General features: G+C 36.4%; 2 protein-coding genes across 2 annotated transcripts; one reads left to right on the top strand and one right to left on the bottom strand.

The window, feature by feature from the left end:
- Positions 1-6,062: 6,062 nt before the first annotated feature.
- On the bottom strand, positions 6,063-13,705 carry vamp3 (vesicle-associated membrane protein 3 (cellubrevin)). Its single transcript, XM_061727673.1, has 5 exons — positions 13,610-13,705; positions 10,333-10,411; positions 8,700-8,858; positions 8,446-8,497; positions 6,063-7,998 (listed from the first exon to the last, which is right to left on the bottom strand). Coding segments are annotated over exons 1-5 (309 nt in total). The 5' UTR covers positions 13,612-13,705; the 3' UTR covers positions 6,063-7,981.
- On the top strand, positions 9,442-18,963 carry LOC133448794 (zinc finger and SCAN domain-containing protein 22-like). Its single transcript, XM_061727671.1, has 2 exons — positions 9,442-9,681; positions 16,815-18,963. The coding sequence occupies exon 2, from the start codon at positions 16,826-16,828 to the stop codon at positions 17,732-17,734; it is 909 nt and encodes a 302-aa protein (XP_061583655.1). The 5' UTR covers positions 9,442-9,681; positions 16,815-16,825; the 3' UTR covers positions 17,735-18,963.
- The last annotated feature ends 1,772 nt before the right edge of the window (positions 18,964-20,735 follow it).

Raw genomic sequence — 20,735 nt, 5'->3', positions numbered from 1 at the left:
TCATTGCTTATTTGATCTCGTAAGACCTACACCTCTGCATGGTGGGTGACAAAGGTTTTAATTTTTTTTAAATCTTATTTTATTGTATTGTTGCCTTTGTTCTTTTGCTTCCTTTTCTTTGCACAAGAGAGCTGCATTACCAATTTCACTGGACTTGTTCAGCGAGAATAAAGGCATCTAATCTAATCTAATCTATTAGAATTTAGATTAACTCAACTATACTTTAGGTGTAGGAAAATCTAGGAGGAAGCCTTTAGCACTGACTTTCCGTGCTAAAGAAGAACAACTAGACATTCATGTCAAAAGTTATTGCAGATACTGCAGTCCTTGATCTAACTTTCTCATGCAAATTTGAGGTGAGTTATGTAACCTTGAAAAAGAAATCTGAGGTGAGGGAACTTGCCAATTCTTTTTTCCTTTTTATTTATCTAGTAATACACAACTGCTGGCACTCATTAAATTAATATTCAACAATGGACTTCGTATTTTAGATATCAGATGGGATTGTACAAGTTTTATTTCATTCTATGGGATAAAATCAGCTGGAAATATTCTAAGCAATAAATTATTGTACTAGTATAAGGTTTTTGTTTTATTTTCTGATACTTGCCCAGCTCTCTTTTAAAATAAAAAACCGCTTTAAACCAACACAATGTATAATGGCTAAAATCTCTAACTACAAAAATTCAAACTTGCCTTCTCAAACAGGGCTTGATCCAGAATCCCTCTGGTCCAGGGCCGAGGACCACTGTTAATCTTTGGTCAGATGGAGGTAACTGCAACATATAAACAAATGAAATGTACAATGGAAAATGTTCTTAATTTTGCTAATGTGAAAAAAAGAACAAAACAAAATCTGCTTTGTTACCTAATACTATCAGTCTGTTTCATTATCAAATTGACTCACTGCTCTATGACTCACTCCCATGATCACACACATACACACGTCAATACTGCCAAGACCAGGCACAAGTCTTTACAGCCCACAAATAAAACATCAATCTATTGTGTGATTGCATAACTTTCAAAACCATTTCAAGTTAGCTGTATATAAACATTATTATAATTCTCCCAAAAGGGGCTTCAGATCAGACCCGCTGCTTGTACTATACATTGTGTAAAGAAATCTGAAGTAACGTTTTTGCTTTCCAAGTTGTCTTAAAATAAATGCTAATCTACCACTAACTGTACCAGCAACTACATACACAAAGCGTATGTGCAGAGGATCAACGACATCAACAAATACACAGAGACGGGTGGTGATAAGCAAGACCAGGAACCAGTGAAAATATCCTGCACCATTCATCAGGTTGTCAGTACATGGTTACATAACCAGCTTACTCAGAATGTATAATTGCGCCGACCGGCACTGATACAAAACCATAAACTGTTATATACTTATAATGCTCTGACTTACTACATTCCCAAATAAAATTAAAAAAAAGAAGTAAAAATGGTAAAGAAAATGATAATTAAAAAAACAAACATCGGATATTACATTTACTTAGACTTTAACTTCACTGTAGAAAATACGAAGCAAGGATCTCTGTATCTGTCTGTCTGACTGACTGTTCAGCTCCTTTTTATTTGTGAACGTGCATTTGATTTTTGCATCTCAGGCTTATGTAGACGTTCCAAAAAATGTGTAGATAAGCCTACTTTTTTTTTTTTTTTTTAAGATGAAATGGATGCCTTGTGCTCCAGACCGAAAATGAAAAAGCCAAACCTGACTGTTGTGCTGGGTGTGATGACAAATCTTATTTTTCGTTAACAAACATAATCCAATACTTCAAACAGCATCACTCTGTCCATCATGCCCAGCATGATGACAAAAGCTAAGAGGCTAAGGATAAATCTAGCCAGTAGCTTTGGCTTTTGTTCACTGGTTGATTTCATGCAACTGATCGTAGTTCTTGGAAAGATCTTTAAGAAAATCGTAATCAGCAAAGAAAATTACAAACGTTTCATCTCTAGATCAATATTAAAATGATGTTGACAAGATAGAACAAAATTAAACTCAATATACATTCAAGAATGACTTATTTATCATCAGCATTTCAAATTTCATATTTTTTTTCTGATTATGAGACTGTACAATATAATGTTTTTCTTTCCCTAATTCACCAAGTCATGAGCACCAGCCTGCCATCAGGTTCAGGATATTAATCCATGTGATGTAGCCAGGGATCAAACTGGCAGTCTTGTAATTCGGGTGTAGCCAGTTCTTCAGCTACAGTTTCCACAGTGATGTGTTCAATTAAATTCCAACTAATGCAAATTAAAAAAAAAAAAAAAAAAAAGGAAAAAAAAATCAAACAAAACCACTAGGTTCGTGAAACACGGTTGCAGACTGCATCCTCTCAAAGGACCACACATCTGATTCACACATCAACACTCTGCAATAGTTTTATCATTAATAAACATGAAAACCTTCAAATATGTAATGATTTATTGCAAACTACATATTGTACAGCTTTAGAAAACTTGTTCCTATTCACGATTACAAAAGGATTAAAAAAAGAAAAATAACTGCAATAACTGCAGGTTTTTTTCCCCACATGTTATTTATACAGTAAAAGAAATTGAATAACTAATCAAGTTAACTGAGCGATAGAAGTCTGGAAAAAGTAGGCCAGTGCTACACTCTGCTACACTCCAAGGAGATGAAATTGTAACTAATTGCTTTTGAGCAATCAGACAACAGCAATAACTTCAGCTACATCAGCAATATAGTACATCGAAGTATAACAAATGCATGCAGCACCACAGCAAAAAAGCAATCAAATGTCATATAGTTATGCTTGAAATTAAATAAAAATCTATAATTTAATTGAGACTCAATTAGGTGTTAAACTCCTACAAACAATTCAGCTGGAAAAACAGACTCCATTTTACAATAACGTCCTAAGATAGTCACTAATATGAATGCTTAAAAAAAAATAAAAAGAAATGTAGGTAAGGGGAAATGAAGTAAGTGAACAGGCCAAACAGGAATACAAAAATCAATCCCAGAAATGCTCAGGATTTAAATTGCTCAATACTAAAATACCTTAATGTTTATTAGGTTCATAATATTTATATACAGTAGTAGTGCAGTAGTCATTTGAAGTGGATCAAAGATACATGTTATGCCAGAGTTTTGAACAACCTCTGTTCTTCTCTTAGGACAACTTTGATGCAGTGTTTTGATCCGCCTCAAATGTTGACTACTGTGTATATATAAATAGAGGGAGAGAAGACACACAGCCAGTGTCATAGGCCAGGACTCAAACCTGGACCTGTTGCATGGGGACTCTAGCCCTTATGTGTGGGTCACCTGATCAATTAGGTGAGCTATTATGCACCCGTCCTATATTATTTATTTATTTTATTTATATATATATATATTTATTTATTTTTTTTAATCCTTTTTTGCTCATACCATATTCAATTCAATGAACTCAGTTTCTCCAGAAATCTTTCCACATTCCAAAAAGGTTGGCTGTTGTCAGACACACCTCTGATATAATTTATTGCAGACGGTAACCTTATTAACCCACAGTCTTATTAATATAAAATGAACATTCCTGCATATAATGACGCAAAACTCTTGCAGGAAATACATTCCCAAACCAATATTTGGTTATGAAATCGCATCATTATATAATGCACGTTTATGGGCTGGGATAATTTAAATACTGCCTACCTACAGCGTGGTTGCTCTTGGTTATTTTATAAAAGAAAACATTTCAAAAGATTTTTTAGTACTATTTTAAAATGTGCATGGTCCATCAGGTGGAGCACACCACTGTAGGTATATTAATAATAACAACCACAATCATATGCTGTAACAATGCACTTTTCAATAACCATGTCTACCTCATACTGCTGCACCTTTCACTTTTTTTTTATTGTATATAAGTGCTGTCATTTGCCTATTTACTGTACAGTGAGCAAAAATAACCGAAATTCCCTGTGTTGTTTGACCTGACTTGGCCAATAAACCTGATTCTGATTCAGAGGCAACCAGAAAAGTCTAGTATGATTTACAACTAAGTAATACACTGAGAGTAATACTTGAAAGTGCTTGCATTCACCAAAAAAAAAGAAAAAAGGCCTCACTTAAACAAGCTTCAACTGGTAATCCATCAAAACTTCCCTCATCTGAACATCCACTGCCCACTCCCACATGAACCCACTAACCACCACCAGCAGCTCGAGGTGTGTGAGAAGACTAAGGTACTAAAAGGTACTAAAAGTACGGCCGTCTTGTGGACTTAAACACCTCCACGGCTACAAATGGCATCAATTGTGCCACACTGTAATGCAGATATAAAATCTATTAAAAATAACCCTGGCTCAGGCACAACTGTTAGGCCATAAATCAGCTGCTGAGCGGACAATTCAAATGTCTAAGTGCAATACAAATGCATGCCTCACTAGCCATTTCAAATTAACTTTTATGAATCTATTTCCAGGGTTTCAGACCTCACCTGATAGCACACATGTTACTGAGCTATAGCAGCAGCACACACTACCAATATTACTTCATGACTTAAATCTCAAGTATCCAACTCCCATGACAGCATTTAGGGCTATAAAGCAGTTTAAAACGATTGTATCTAATTTGTTCTCATTAACATCTGAGGTGTTAGCTAGCTTGGTAAGTGAGACAAATCGATATATATATATAAAACAATACATTAATATTTTCTTCTGATGAAATATTTACCTTTTCCCATCGGCGTATTTTGGTTTTAAATGTCCAAAATTTTACAAAAATGGATAGCTTAGCAGGTATCACAAAGATATTTTCCTTATATTTCCAGTCACGCAGCTTAAGCTTCTGCCATTTCCACCCGCTTGACACATTTGTGCAACGTGAGCCGGGCGCGTCGCAGCTCCGCCCACTCGACGCTGATTGGTCGGACGGAATTTGCGTTTAACGTTGATTGGATACGAGCTGAAAGTGGGCGTGTCTACTGCCGCCGCTAGTCATGAGTTTGTTGGAGGTTCACGTGGATCCCCATGTTACACAACAGAGGCACAACAAGCCGGGAGTCACTGCGTGAGCGTCAGCTCACCTGGCCTGAATTATGGTGCTGCGTTAAATCGACGCAGACCCTACGGCGTAGGGTACGCGGCGACGCGCACCGGTTCTGCGTTGGTGTAACGCGGAACCATAAATCAGCCTTCAGGACGGCTGCATCCACGCCTCTGAAAATAAACGAATGAACGCACAGGGCCGCTGCATGGTTTAGTAGTGGATGCAGTGCACCGTTCTCGACATCTTTATCACACATTTAAACTTCAGCTTGAACTTTTTCTTGATTTTTCTTTTTTCCTGCCAGAATCTGATTTCTCCTCTGAAAATGGGTATTTTTACCTGCCAAAAATTGATGATTGAAGGCCAATACAGTTAATGAAAGGTTGTTTCTACCTAAATATGATTTGATCTCATTCTTGAGCTTCATAATATAAACACTAGAGCTCACAGGATTGCTTTTAAGGACCATTACAACACAAAATAGACATTTTCACCTGCCAACAATTGATTAAAGGCCAAATACAGTTAATGAAAAGTTGTTTCTGCCTAAATATGACTTGATCTCATTCTTGAGCTTCATAATCCGAAAATCTGACGTTTTAGTGATCTAGCTCAACGGGCTGCTGTGCGCGCTCCCGCGGCCAGAAATCAGAAGAAATCAGATTCTGGCAGGCGATCACTTTTTGGCACAACCTCAATTTCATACTAATTCAGTCGTTTCATTAACGCATGGAAATAAAGGATGAACAAAACCAGCTTCTCACAGATCAGTAAATCATCGCCACTCTCAAACTCCAAGGATATAACTATTTTTCAATATGTGGGCCCTTGTCAGACCAATCAAACAACCACTGGACAACAAGAACCCAAATAAGTTTACCACGTGCCTTTCACGTAATTTGGACAGTAACTTAAGTGGATCTTTGAACCAGACTTTTAAGACTGAACCTGATGGAACAAAGCAGTCATGCATGCAACAACTTTGGCAATGGTCTCTAGCAGTTCATATTCTGTCAAAGATGACAAAAATGCAGGCAAGGTTTTGATACTACTTTAATTTGTTTTAGTCAAGAAACAGGCACTTAGGGCCACAGAGTACAATTGCACTTTTTTTCTCCCCCATAGGTAGGCATAAGTAAGGCATGAAAGCTAAGTAGGTCTCAAATGTCTGTGTAAAATGTAGACGATGGCAGTTTAATACACAGTCTATTGCATGTAATGTAAGTGTGGCCTGTAAAAGCATCTCATTTTCCTACAAGACTATTTTAAGGCTACTGTCAGTCTAATTCTACTCTTAAAAAATGTCTAAAAAGGCTTTATTCATTGTGTCAGTATAAAGTATTTACTCTGATGCCTAAATAAACAGTTGCTTAGATGTCATAAAAATGGAGAAAAACATCAACAAAGTGAAATTATACAAATAAGGAAAAAAAGATACAAATCCAGTGTTGGCATAGCACATTTCACAACATAAAAGGCCCAACAACATGTTTTTCAAAACTCACTCATAATATTCAGCAGTTTTAAGCATAGCACCACACACAAAAAAAGAAGTTATTTGATTACTTCAAATTTAAACAGTTTGCAAATAAAAGCGGTTATATATTAAAAGTGAAATATATGTTAGAAGTATTTGACACAAATCCACTGGAAATGCAGTTGTGACTTAAGTGAATATTTTATTAGGTTCAGTTGAGCTGATTCATGAAAGCAACAATGTTGGTTTGGACAGTCAGAACTCAGAAGGCACAACTCATTCTCCGGCTGGTACACCAGTCAATAAGGTATGGCTGTATTTTTGGCTGTTCTCCATTGGAGAAACCTCTCAAGGCACCTATCTAAAACTACATTTACTTAGAATGTGCTTGGACCTTTCCAAGAAGCAATCTTTTTGGCCTGTCCATGAAAATAACAGACAAGCCAGACTATTTTAAATGGGTACATTTGTTCTTTTTTTTTATCCTTTTATATATATTTTTTTAGCAGTTTTTCTGCCATTTGTTAGGCTGTGAGGTTGTCTGGTCTTAACAAATAGGCACTTTTCTAAACACAAGCTAAAAGTAGCTTTATAGCATAGGAAAATCTAGCAAGGGCACAGCAGAACAAAAACAGGTAAAATAGGTGGTTTAAATGTATATTACAACACCACTTTATTTTTTTAAGTGAAATTCTTCATCATTTGATCTTATTTTTAGTGTCTTCTGCAAAGAAATATATTCTTATTTACCTGTGTGCATCAATGAAATAAGGCATTGGATCCCATCATTTACTTGTCAGCTTTAACCATTTACCAAACAGAAGAGAAATCTCTTTTTTTAAAAGAGAACCAATACCAAAATACTGGTGTTATATTTGAAAAAGAAAAATATATGTACTTGGAAAGGAGCATCATTAAGTCAGTAACCAAATATCCTCAAAAAGGCACATTTCTTAGACCAGCAAATTATATCAGAGGATAATAATACAATATTATAATGTAACTATAAGTTGAGAATTTACAATTATCTTCATGTTTAGCCTTGAGGCATGAATTTGTCTATATGCATGTGTGCCATGTGATAGAGTCAGACTTTTTTTTTTTTAAACAATATGTTTTTATCGACTTGAGATCATTTTACTTCTTAGCAAATATATATGAGTTTCCTTTGGTGTATGGCCTGAAGTTCTAATATGAGCTTTGTGATGTTTAATATGATGCATTCATAAAGGGGTAAAGCTGCAGCATGGTGGCAATCACTGACTAGATACAACTGCAAATACACTTACACAGACACATATACATATAGATGCAGGCAATCCAGGACAAGGAATGAAGACCCCTTCGGAGGTGAAATAATGTGGAGGTCATTAGCCACTAGTCATGCGGTTTCTTCCTCATGATTCATGAGACAAGAAGTATGCACATTGCCCAACTCCTTCTTCATTAACTCCACCACTCCTCATCCTGTTGCCGTTTTACACCGAATTCCAAACTATGAAAAAAGAATTAAACATTTTTTTTAAGTTATTCACAGGGTCAAGTATGTGTAACATTTTAAGTGTTAAAAATTGGACTTTTTAAAAGTATGCTACTTATACTTTTTGTTTATTAATTAGCTTTGCACTCATATGCAAAAACCTCATATTCTGCCCATCTAAAAAAAGCATTGCCTCTCTAAGGTGACTCATGGAAGGTTTAGAGGTCATCAAAACTGAATTTCTTTTTAAAATACTTAAGACAGTTATGAAAACACTGGCTTTATGTGCCTATACAGCTTGGTGTATTTATCAACATTAAAAATCCAGATCAAGATGAAATCTACATTAATCCATCAACTGGCAACTATACATGATTATCAAACATGATCTAAAAGGGCAGTGAGTTGAAGTAGCACTCAGCTGTTGACAACATGTCTCTAGCCAAAGGCTTGATAACTCACCAATAATGATGACGATGATGATCACTATAACAGCTATTAGGATGGCCCACATCTGGAAGGCATACATGTAGAGAAAAGTCATTAAATGTTAAATGTTCAAATAATTGATCTTCAATCCTTCTAAAGTTAAATAAACATTAACTTTTGTCATACCTAGTTGAACCGGTATGTAGGTAGGACAAGTTAAAGCTGACATCAATATCATCAGTACAGTAGGGTTTGGAAAACCTACTAACTAAATGATGATTAGTTACCTTGCAGTTCTTCCACCAGTATTTTCTTTTCAGCTTAGCAGCACTGGTCTCAAACTGGGAGGCTCCAGCCTGCAGTGCATCGGCTCTGTCATCCAGTTCAGACAGTTTCTGATCACGTTCCAGGACCTTGTCCACATTAACACGCATAATATCCACCACCTGCCCATAAACAAAACAAAGAAACAAACGGCAGAGTAGACAATATTGTAAGCACCTATATCATTAGTTTATTGATATGAATGCATGCTACGAGAGGAACTTCAATTGGGTTTTGTTAACTAATAAAAAGAAAAGATTAAAACCTCAGGAATTTCAATTTTATTATTCATGTAATGCGTTTACAACAGTTTCGAATATAAAAAGCCTCAAACCATGTTACTCAAGACCACCACCAATCAAGAGAGATTGCACCTTTTGCTTCTTCTTCCAGCTTTTCCCATCTCATAAGCCAAAATAAATCATGATTTTGGAAGTTTTTTGGAAACTCATTTGCCAAGTATCAGTATGTACTGTCACAAATAAACATAACCCAAATGTTCCAGTGAACCAAAAACAACACTACTGCTCCTCCTCTTACACAGAGCAACATGGCAGAGGGGTGTGTGAGCCTATGCAGGCCTTACATAACCGTGGAGATGGTGATTACATAAACGTGTGGCAGCTTATTGGATATTGTGTGTCAGACAGACTGAGGATAAAGTTCCACGTGGGAGGGGCAAACTGTAAGAGGAAATGAGAATGTGTGAGGAACAGTAGTAACATGGATCAATACAGTTTTAAATGGGGGCTGATAGCCTTTTTACCTGATGTACTCCTTAGTATATTTTTGAAGAGTGAAACTGCAGATTAAATGGCCTATCCTTTGGGATATGAGCTGATATGTGCAAGTAGAGCATTGGAGTGCAACTGATTCAAAGTGGTGAACCATGGCACTGCTGCCAAGGGTTATGCAAGTCCCGACACCAAACTGAACAAATACAGGGTGAGTAATTGCTGCAGAAGACCAAATATGTATTCTCATATGTGTTTTTTTATTCATTTATTTTAATCTGTCATCAGATTAAATTCAAATCTTCTTCATTTATCTATCTGGATACAGAGATTGCAACCTGAGGACAATGACTAAGCAGTCATATAACTCTAAAGTCATCGGACTGATCCAAGTATACAGATAAAAAAAAATAAAAAATGATAGTGGCATAATATGAATAATATGAAATCCAATTTATTTTTTTTAATATTCAACACTGTCAGATGACAGAGACATGGTGCGTAAAGGCCTGCACAGCTAAAAGACACTTAGAATTGTAAATACATTTTACAAATAAGCACTGAGTTCTCAATAAAGCACAACAAACAGTATATATCTAGTAATTTACTATTAAAATACTATGAAAACGTGATTATAATAATTAATTTAATACTACCTCAAGTCAACCAGTATCCAACCACTGCTTATCCTCTACTCTGTATCCTCAAACTGCATTTTAATACAACTGAATTCCATATAAAGCTTCTTTTGTCGATACAAGGATACTGAATAGGTGTGACAAATACACACTGGCACATCTTTACAAGAAAGACGTTAAATTAATAACCCATAATCTAAGACAACACTAGAGATATGTCTTACCTCATCCACCTGGGCCTGGGTTTGTTGCAGACGCTTGTTGCTTGATCCTGCTGCAGAACTGTCTGGTCCTGGAGCTGACCTGATGTTATAATTAAAAATATATATTATCATCCATGCAACTCAATATCAAATGTGAAAGGGATTTCTCACTTCACTGACCAGCAGTGGTCCTGTGTTCAGCATGTTATGACTTTTTTTTTATATATATATATATATATATATATATATATATATATATATATATATATATATATATATATATAAACGTCCTTGCTCATTGATAAAGGAAAGGAGAAAAAAAAAAAAAAAAAAAAAAAAAAGAAAAAAAATGAGTTTAAAAGATAGTAGGCTATATCAAATACCCAAATTGAACCCACACTACAATCAATGTTTCAGGACAGAAAATTGCATACAAATGATTCTGTATATTTGTTTAAGCCAAACATTTGAAAAAAGAAAAAAAAATTGACAACAAATTACTTTTATAAGTAATTAACAAATTAACAGCCCACCCACCCCACCCATATATAAATAAATAAATACAAAAACAAAATGGTTAGAGAGGCTTCCTTGTCCATCTGTGTCACTGGAAATGCAAAGTGCTTTTAAATATTATAATAAACTGTCCGACATGCAAGATTGGTAAAACTAAAACGTTGACATCTTCTATGTCAGTAAGAATGTGATATCTCCAAATTCCTAAAGTGAAGCATCATACAAAACTGATTACTGTCAACATTTTGACCTTTATATTCATAATAAAAATATTTAATTGGATTTCCCTGAAAGTAGCATCATAAACTATTATAACTTTTTCTTTAAATGACATGATCGATAATCACATCATACTCAAACTCTGGGTCAGAAGTTTAAAAAGAAAAAGAAAACTTCTTTAATTTATTCCATTGATTACATATTACAATTATTGCTTCTTCATGTTACAACTCTATATAGCATGTATTGAGAAGCATACTCTCTCAAGTACAACATACACTAGTTAGTGGGCAAGGGAGTTTACTGTATACTTGACTAAAAATAGCTGCATGCATTAGAGATAGGTATTAGAGAGTCTTTCTGGTAATCTGCAAATTAAAAATTAGATCTTTACGGTGTCGTCTCTTACTAGGTAATATATATCCCAACAGTGGGTAGAGGTAATATTTGAAATAAAACAACAAGGAACTCGTGTCGTTTCCTTTCATCTTCAACAACCTGAAAGTTTTGTGTTCTAAATATAAACCAGAGCTATGCTGTGCACAATAGTTCACTTTGAAACTCCAGCAGGAATTACATGCTTGTATTGATGCAACAGATATTAGATATTAATGGCATTACAGGTACCAGTGTGTGTGTGTATTGATAAGTCACAGATTAAAGTGGGGCTACAAATACACAAGGATGTAGCCATTAAACAAGCAAGCCAAGATCTACAACAAAACTTATAAAAGACTACTGGCGCAACTTGGGTTCTCAGTTATCTGTAAGGAAGTTCTAATTGTCATTGTGACATTACACAACAAAGCAATCTTATTCACATCCAGGATTTAAAAAAGAAAGAAAGAACAGTGGGCCATCTGTAACAAAACAGATGGGCCTTCCATTTTTGAAAGAGAGGAGACTGTTCATTTAGAGGTAGAATACAATTTTTATGTTATTTTTACACAGGAATCAGAAAGGTATGGCCTATAAATGTACAAAGGATTTTGGGTTGTTGTTTATTTTTCATTTAATTATAACCGAGATTCAATTTTATCCAAATATTGTCGAATAGTTATTACACATAACCACAGTAATATCCCCTTTTATTTTTGCCTTGTGAGCTCACTATTTTATTTTTATTTTTTTTTTAAATGGGAATTCTTAATATAAAAAAAAACTAAACTAAAAACATGAACTCTCAGAGCCTCCAACTTCAGAGTGACCTGCTGGATGATGAAAGACATGTTTTCAGCAGAATAAATAAGGTAGGTTGGAAAATATATTTTTTCTTTTAGTACTCTGTGACATGCAACTTAAATAACAGAAATTAATGAACAATACATTGAGAACATAGTGTGCATACTTCCTTCAAATAAACACACTGTCACATAACTTGTTAAGTATGGCAAATATATTACCAACAAATGGTAGGGGTGTTAAGCAACCCCAAGAAAGATCAACATCACCCAAATATGAAGTACACTATTGTGAAACTTTTGGTCATTACTAGTATTGATGTTAAATCAAAAGTTTTTATGCCATCTATATTTACCGACAAATGTCACACACAAACTTGGAAAGTTCTCAGAATAGATAAGATACTCTGCAGCTTACAAAAAAGGTACAGGCAGTGTCAAAATTATTTTCACGAAAAAGAAACTACACAATACTGAGAACAAGCGTTGATTGTGACAAGCACGGACTTTGCTATTTTTCTTTAAACGACATGAAACCATACAGATGTTTGCAATATTAATGTATTAATATTAAAGGTTCAGTTGGGCTAGATTCTTCATTTTTTGACTGAATCTTAAAAAGGACTGACAATTAAATATAGATGGTTAAACTTGGACAAAACTAGGGTTGGCCTGATCCTCAATTATTTTCTCTACGTTTGATCTGAACTCAGCAACTTTGGAGTTTTGAGGCACAGTTTGAGCTGTACCATCCGAAAACAGGAACCCGTTTGTAGTTTAAGTTAGATTAAGCTCTGGATTTTTCTGTTTGTCTTTTGCAAATTAGTCAACTTTTGATGGATGTTAATAGGCATAAATCGCCCATCATTCCTAATGAAACTAAATGCATTGCAACAAGGGACCCCACCACATCCGCATTTTCGGTTCCACAGTACCACTGCCTTTATTTGTGCTTTACACTTGAATATAAACATCAAAAGTGTATAAAAAGCAGTGTAATTTGATGTCTTTAGTGTGATACACGCAGCTAACTTGAAGGCTAACCAAACTGAAAACCAGATCCAGAGAAAGCAACAGTTTTTCTTTGGCACTCAACATTTAGGAACACTTCTTAATTTCACTAATAATTATGAAATGTTAAAAAAAAAGAGCATCCCATGTATATTCTGTGTCGTGAGTGAAGTTTGAGAGCTATAACTTTGCTGCTTCAACTAGCTTAGCTTAGCTACGTTTGGGAGCCTAAATTGTAGCACTTGTTGAAGGCTAGTAGGAAAGTTTAGGGCGTTGTTCTTAGACGGTGTCTACCCGTATGACCGGAAAACCCTTTCTTTTTAAAAAAAAGATTATTGGATAATGTTTAAGTAGACGCATATTATACTTACATTTTGAAAAAAAAGTTTCTCTGCTGTTTCTAGTTAGTAAAGCGTCAAGTCGTAACAGCGAGTGCTGTCGCTCGGAGTGCTGCCTTCACGGTTGTGGGAAATGGGAGCATTCAAACTGCAACTGCGCCTGTAAAGTAACGTGCTAAAAGGGGGGTTATTGTCGTTACACCGAGATGTGGTGACAAAATTGTTTTTCTTTTTTGAGTAAAATTATTTCAGTTGATTTCATATTTTAAAAATAAAATACGCATAAAAAGTTCATATTGTATTATATATTTTTTCATTTCCTTAAAAAGTTAGCGTTTCCTACTTGAAAGACAAAAATTTTCGACTTTAAGATTAGCCATTGAACACATCATTAAAGAGACAGAAGTTACTGCAGCTGGGTATGGCGTGCCCCCCCGCGCATACCGACAATTAATAAGGACTCTCAAAATACATTATTAATTAGTTAATTAAAAAATAAATATATATGTACACACACACACACACACACACACACACACACACACACACACACACACACACACACACACACACACACACACACACACACACACACACTACACACAAGCAACAAATCTGTGCACGCTCAAATTTTATTCCCATCTGGTTGTTCTGGTTCGCGGTAGAAATGCGAGGAAATGTGGACATTAGCTCGTGACCAGCATGTGAGAGAGTGAGTGAGAGTGAGTGAGAGAGAAAGCACGCCCGTGAAGTTTCTTTTTATCCGCTACCTCTGTACAGCTAGTTCCTATGCATCTTCAACTCATTTATGAACATAAAAATAATACAAATATCATTTGAAATTATATGTTTTACAGAAGTATATTCAGCATTCATTAAATTATTAAATCCAATAATAAATTGTATCCTACAGTCAATTCAAGTGGTGTTTATATAGCTACATTGAAATTACATTCAATTTAAAGACAATTTATTACTAATGGTCCTCATAGCGCTTTCCATTTAGGCCAGTAAAGCTTTTGGAAGTCAAGGATGGTCAGGAGATGTATATATGTGTGTGTGTGTGTGTGTGTGTGTGTGTGTGTGTGTGTGTGTGTGTGTGTGTGTGTGTGTGTGTATATATATATATATATATATATATATATATATATATATATATATATACATATTTATATATGTGTGTATGTATATATATAGATATAGATATAGATAGATAGATATATGTAGATATATGTATCTATGTAGATAGATAGTCTATAGCATGCATCACTGGCAGAAAGGACTGGCTGACATTGAGAAGTCCAACTGGTAGACAGAAATGCTGGTGTGAAGAACAGCATCGAAGCACTAATCATAGCAGCACAATAACAGGCCCCTGAGTACAATACTGATGGAGTATGTGCAGACTGTGTGAAGATTCCCCTGAGGCAATCCAGCACACAGCGCGATGTAAGAATCCGGACAGGTAACGCATACATAGAACACCCAACCAAGTAACTGAAATAGTGTACAGGAACATCAATTCTTAGCCTTAGGTATGGGTTGGAAGGCAAGGCAAGACAAGGCAAGTTTATTTGTATAGCATAATTCAACAAGGTGATTCAAAATGCTTTACCTCTGTACATTAAAACATAACATGAATAAAAAGCATGATTTAAAATGTAAACAAAAAGAAAGAAAGAAAAAAGAATCGATCCAATCAGTAGTTAAAATATGATCAAGCTCAAGCTTAAAAGTAACAGTACAGATTTGGAGCTTTATTCAAACGCAGCAGAGAACAAGTGAGTCTTCAACCTGGATTTAAATAACCTGCTGGGTTTAGCTGATGTGAGGTTTTCTGGGAGTTTGTTCCAGACATGTGAAGCATAGAAGCTGAATGCAGCTTTTCCATGTCTGGTTCTGACTCAGAGAACTAATTAAAAAACTGGATCCAGATAACCTGAGGGGTCTGCAAGGTTTATAATGGGTCAGGAGTTCACTGATGTATCCTGGTCCTGGACCATTCAGAGCTTTATAGACCAGCACCAGAACTTCAAAGTCTATCCTCCGACGGACAGGCAGCCGGTGTAAAGACCTCAGAGTTGGACTGATGCGGTCCGCTTTTTGGGTCTTAGTTAGGACTCGAACAGCAGAGTTCTGAATAAGCTGCAGTTGTCTAGCTGACTTTTTAGGTAAATCTGTAAAGCTGCTGTTACAATAATCAAGCTACTAAAGATGAATGCATGGACTAGTCTTTCCAGGTCCTGCTGAGACATCAGATCTTTTTACCTTCATATATTCTTAAGGTGATAGTAGGCTGACTTTGTTATTGCCTTTTTAATGTGTTTTTCAAAATTTAGACCTGAGTCCATTACTACACCACAGACTACATCGTTGTGTGTGTTTTGTGATGATTGACCCCATTGTAAATCTGAGTGACCCGTGTTCTAAGATTTGCTGTCAGTGTGGTGACTGCTTTTGTGCAGCAACAGCAAACTGTCCAGACCCAGTTGGAGCAAAACAAAGCTAACTATAATACTTCCACCTCCATGTCTCGCAGAAAGGGCGAAGATTCATTCACTGCCCTAATTTCTTATCATGTTTTTCCTCAAAATACATTTCCCATTTATGACAAAAATGTTCAAAAAGAAAAGTCCTCCAGAGTCTAGTTATCCCTGGCAGTAATATGTCTGATTGGTTTAAATGTAAATAATCTTTCTGTCAGTATAAATCTAACGAAACGCACTGAAATGACTCCTCAGAGTGAGCAGGGAGCTCTGTAAAGGCAGGCCAGGCAGGATAGTCACATACCACATAGAAAATACAACGCTTGGGCTGCATGAGCCAGAAGGTTTTTGAGTTGCTATCAAAGTAAAAATAATTCTGTTGTGGTGTTTCAATCATTATGAGTCGTGTTAACAACTATGCAACATGAGAGATTTAATATCAGTATATAATATCAATATAACCACAAGTGCAAACAGCAAAGAGTTTAGTTCTTTGTCTCTTTTCCTTTTCATCGTAAAACATAACTCCTGAAAGAATATTGTGCAGAGAAAATCTCCAGTTACCATTCCTAGATTCTTTATGGCTTTGCCAGAGCATTATAGTCTCTCCCCTTTGTATTTAAATACTACTTAAATGAGTTTCAAATTATTTTGATTGTCAAAAAAAAAAACTCTGTGATCAAATAGAAGTCCATATGTCATATTTGCTGCAATGCAGTTGTTCTAAATTGATCTTGCTATTGTCTCATCAGATCGTCCGTCCATGGCGCTATTGGAAGAGGAGGATGGTGAGCATCCACGTCGTGAGTGGAGTCCCAGTATGGGACATGAGGAGCGTATTCCCATTCAAATCAAGGACAAAAGGGATCCGCGGGCCAACCAAGGAGATAATCAGCTTCGGGGCCATGGCTCTTGTAGCACACCAGAGAATATGTTCACTCCTCCCCGCGTAGCAAATGAATACCCTCAGGAGGGTCCCCACACATCCAGTCTTCCTCAGAGTCAAGGTGTTGAGAACAGGGAAAGGGATCCTGGATCTCGATGTCCCCCAAGGCATGTGAAGGCAGAGAGTGGATGCGGCCACAGAGGCTCTGCTTCATCCAGCAGTGGCACCCAGCCTCTTGCACCAGTCAACCCAAACTGCTCAAACGAGAACAATATTGACATTATTGGGGTAGAGAATGGAGGACAGATGGTTGGTGCGAAGGGAGCAGTTGGAGGACCTAACAGGGCTCACAACTCTCTCATGCGGAGCCAAGGGGCCAACGCTGTGGACTGCCCCCATCAAAAATCCCCCCTACAGGGCCACGTGTCGTCTTTCTGTTGCAAAGTTTGTGGGGAGTCATTTAGTCATATTGGTCATTTGCACGTGCATGTACAGGTGCACACTCGAGAAAAACCTTACCGCTGTGGAGTATGTGGAAAATGCTGTAGCTCCTCCGGCAGACTTCAGGAGCACCAGCGGAGCCACACAGGAGAAAAACCATTCCGCTGCCAGATATGTGGAAAGGGATTCACACAGATGGCTCACCTGAAGGTCCACATGAGGATTCATACAGGGGAGAAGCCGTACAGCTGCCCAGTGTGTGGCAAGTGCTTCAGCCGCTCTGACAAAATCAAAAGACATCTTCAGACCCACAGCCGTGATGGAACCTACTTCTCAGGGCAATGATACAAGTGGGTTGTTTTTAACAACCCAGTTTGTGATTCACATTGATGTATGGAAACTCTTCCATTAAAAAGCTGAAATTGCTGCCATTGACAAGGCTTTTCTTTCTACTTTCCAAGAACAAGGGAATCTGCAACTCTCAAAGAACTTCTTTTTGTAACGTTTTTTAAGTCTAACCTAATATTTCTAAGTCCCTAAATAGAATTTGTATTAGCCCGTTTAGTGTGTCATTTAGTGAATTTTGTAGCTGTCACCATGTATAACATCTGCAAGATAATTTAGTTATCTACCGTTTTGAATTATCTAGGCTTTTGTAGTCATAATTAGCACGAGGTCTTCCGCACATGCCTTGGAACAAAGATAAATCAATTTAAGATCTTCAGTCTTGGCATTCATTTTGTGATCATTGGCACAAATTAACCCATTATCACAGTGCTGGAAATCTGCCTTTGCTTCACAGAAAAAAAACTGTAGGTACTTCTTTCCTTTAGTTTTCCCATTTGAATCTTTTGTTGCTTTCTTCCGCGCTGTTATATTGTTACAGTACAAAATACTGCCATCAGACATCAGTGCTTCATGCTGTCAACTAAACAAAGGACAAATATGCTGTGAGACTGCTTCACTATTTACTGAAATAATGTGAAATGTATAATACCACTACTCCAGAGCCCTGCCACTTTCCTTTTTTTTTGTATCAGTTATTTAATGACATGCACTATGGCATCTGCCCTAAAAGATGCATTAAAAAGGGCCATACATTAGTAGCTTACATCTGTTTGTGTGTTTTTTTTATGGCTGTGTACTTCCACCATGGTAACAGTTGTGGTTAATTTTCTCACATGTTAGCTGGATGGGATAACCTTCTTCCTTCACATCTCTGACTGCTCCCTGAAAGGGAGATCCTGGATTTACATTTAGCCTCTCAGGATAGATGCTGCATAACATGAAGGTCATATCACATATGTAAAAATACCAGTCCGTATCTGAGCTCCACCAAGTGAAGATGAATGATTAAAAAATTATGAAATTGTGGTACCTTTAATCGTGTATGTCAGATCTCAGTTGTCACCTCACTGGTCTCATGTGATGAATGCAGCATAAAATGTCCAGCAAGTCTTCACAGTTGACCAGCAGCGCTTCGCTAACAGTCTCCAACACAGGGTGTCTGCTCCCCAGCACACACACTCCACTGTACAGTGTTGTATCCTTGCCTCTTAAATGGTATTTTTAATAAAGTAGTCATTATATCCACTGTTTGTCTTGCATGGTGCATCATAAGGGAGGGCAATTAAACAATGAGGTTGCTTGACTCTTATTTGTTACTAATGTATGGGAATCACACAGCCTGTCATATTTTCCATCCTACTTGAAAAAAGTGCAAATGATAAGGTGGGAAAGTTTGGCGTTTGCTTTGAAGAGTTTTGAACCTCTATTATTACACTATTAAAAATATGCAGTTTATCATTTTTTGCAAGCAATTAGATGGTTTCTCAACTGAAAAGTCAATTGTTTTCACATATTTATGGGGATCTATGTATTTAATCCAGAAGATACTTTTAAAGTATCGGGGTATAAATGTGTAAGCACAGTGTGATAGTCGTTTCAAGGTTTGGGTTCTGTGCAGAACAAACTGATTAATCTTCCCAGAAACGGCTCCTCAAATATGACAAGAAGAAATGTGTTGCAAGTCTTATACTGCAGATTAAAACACAAGACAACAAAAAAAAACTGCTATTCTATCAAATATCCAACAAATAACTATTTTGATGAAGAAAGTGTTACAAATGATTGGTTTTTGGCAAAGGATTCACCGAGTGTTATATTGTGCAGTAACAAGTTCACAACACTTGGTGGGGTGCTCTCCTTATCACTGTTTTTATGAGGGTCCAGAATCCGAATGAGGTACGTTCACAATCTGAATAAATACAGCGCATACTTGTCTGTTCATTTCAAGGTAGTGGAATAAGTTTATGGAATAATCTAAAACTACACCTTTCTTCTACAGTTAAGTATTTGAAGAATATGCAGCCTTGGGCATTATCCCTTACATATAGAAATGTTTTTATATTTTTTTATGCTTTTGTAATTTTTCAAATTATCTCATACATAATTATATCACATTTACTGTTACTTATATTTAAAGTGAGCCTTTCTTGGAAACAACTTGGTTGCTGGGTTCACCCATCACGTCCTCACATCACTTGTAAAGGCACTCATTGTTCATGTGTTTTTCCAGATTTAGGTCTGAGTCCATCACTAAACCCACATTTCTAGTCTGGTTGTTGTTATTTAGGTGTATAGACTGTGATGCCTGTGATCATTTCTCCTTGGCTCCAAAGACACTTACCTCAGTTTTGTTTTTGTTTAGCTGGGGGAAAGTTGTGGCACATCCAGTCATAAATCTCCTCAATGAATTTACCAACACCTGTACAGGGCCTTGGTCTCCTGGTGACATTGTAATATATATCTGCATGTCATCTGCATAGCTATGATAGTTTATTTTGTTGTTCTTTATAATCTGTACCAGTGGGAGCATCTAGATGTTAAACATAAGAGGTCCCAGGATGGAACTTTGGGGAACTCCACATGTGATTCTTGTTAGCTCAGATGTAAAGTTCCCTATACTGACACAAAGTACTTCCTGTCGTCTTAATATGTTTTTAATCAGTTTATTATAGTTCCGTAAAAACCCAGCCCAGTTTTCCAGTCGTTTAAGTGATATGTATTGTCGTCAACTGTATCAAATGCAGCACTGACAAACAACAAAACTACGAGTGACATTTTATGCTGTTTGTATTCAGGCGTATGTCTCTCTCTCTCTCTCTCTCTCTCTCTCTCTCTCTCTCTCTCTCTCACACACACACACACACACACACACACACACACACACACACACACACACACACACACACACATATATATATATATATATATATATATATATATATATATATATATATATATATATATATATATATATATATTCTTCAGTACTCGAGTTGTA

Source organism: Cololabis saira, chromosome 8 (genome assembly GCF_033807715.1).
Source record: "Cololabis saira isolate AMF1-May2022 chromosome 8, fColSai1.1, whole genome shotgun sequence".
Classification (NCBI taxonomy): domain Eukaryota; kingdom Metazoa; phylum Chordata; class Actinopteri; order Beloniformes; family Belonidae; genus Cololabis; species Cololabis saira.
Note: the sequence above shows the minus strand (reverse complement) of the source record. Positions and strands in the feature narration are given on the sequence as shown.

What these genes read in the sequence shown, in the direction of transcription:
- vamp3 (XM_061727673.1), bottom strand. An exon ending in CCCAGGCCCAGGTGGATGAG is followed by an intron (nt 8,859 to 10,332) that starts GTAAGACATATC and finishes GTTTATGGGCAG; the next exon opens with GTGGTGGATATTATGCGTGT. An exon ending in ACTGGTGGAAGAACTGCAAG is followed by an intron (nt 8,498 to 8,699) that starts GTAACTAATCAT and finishes TATGCCTTCCAG; the next exon opens with ATGTGGGCCATCCTAATAGC.
- LOC133448794 (XM_061727671.1), top strand. Translation starts at nt 16,826, where the DNA reads ATGGCGCTATTGGAAGAGGAGGATGGTGAGCATCCACGTCGTGAGTGG.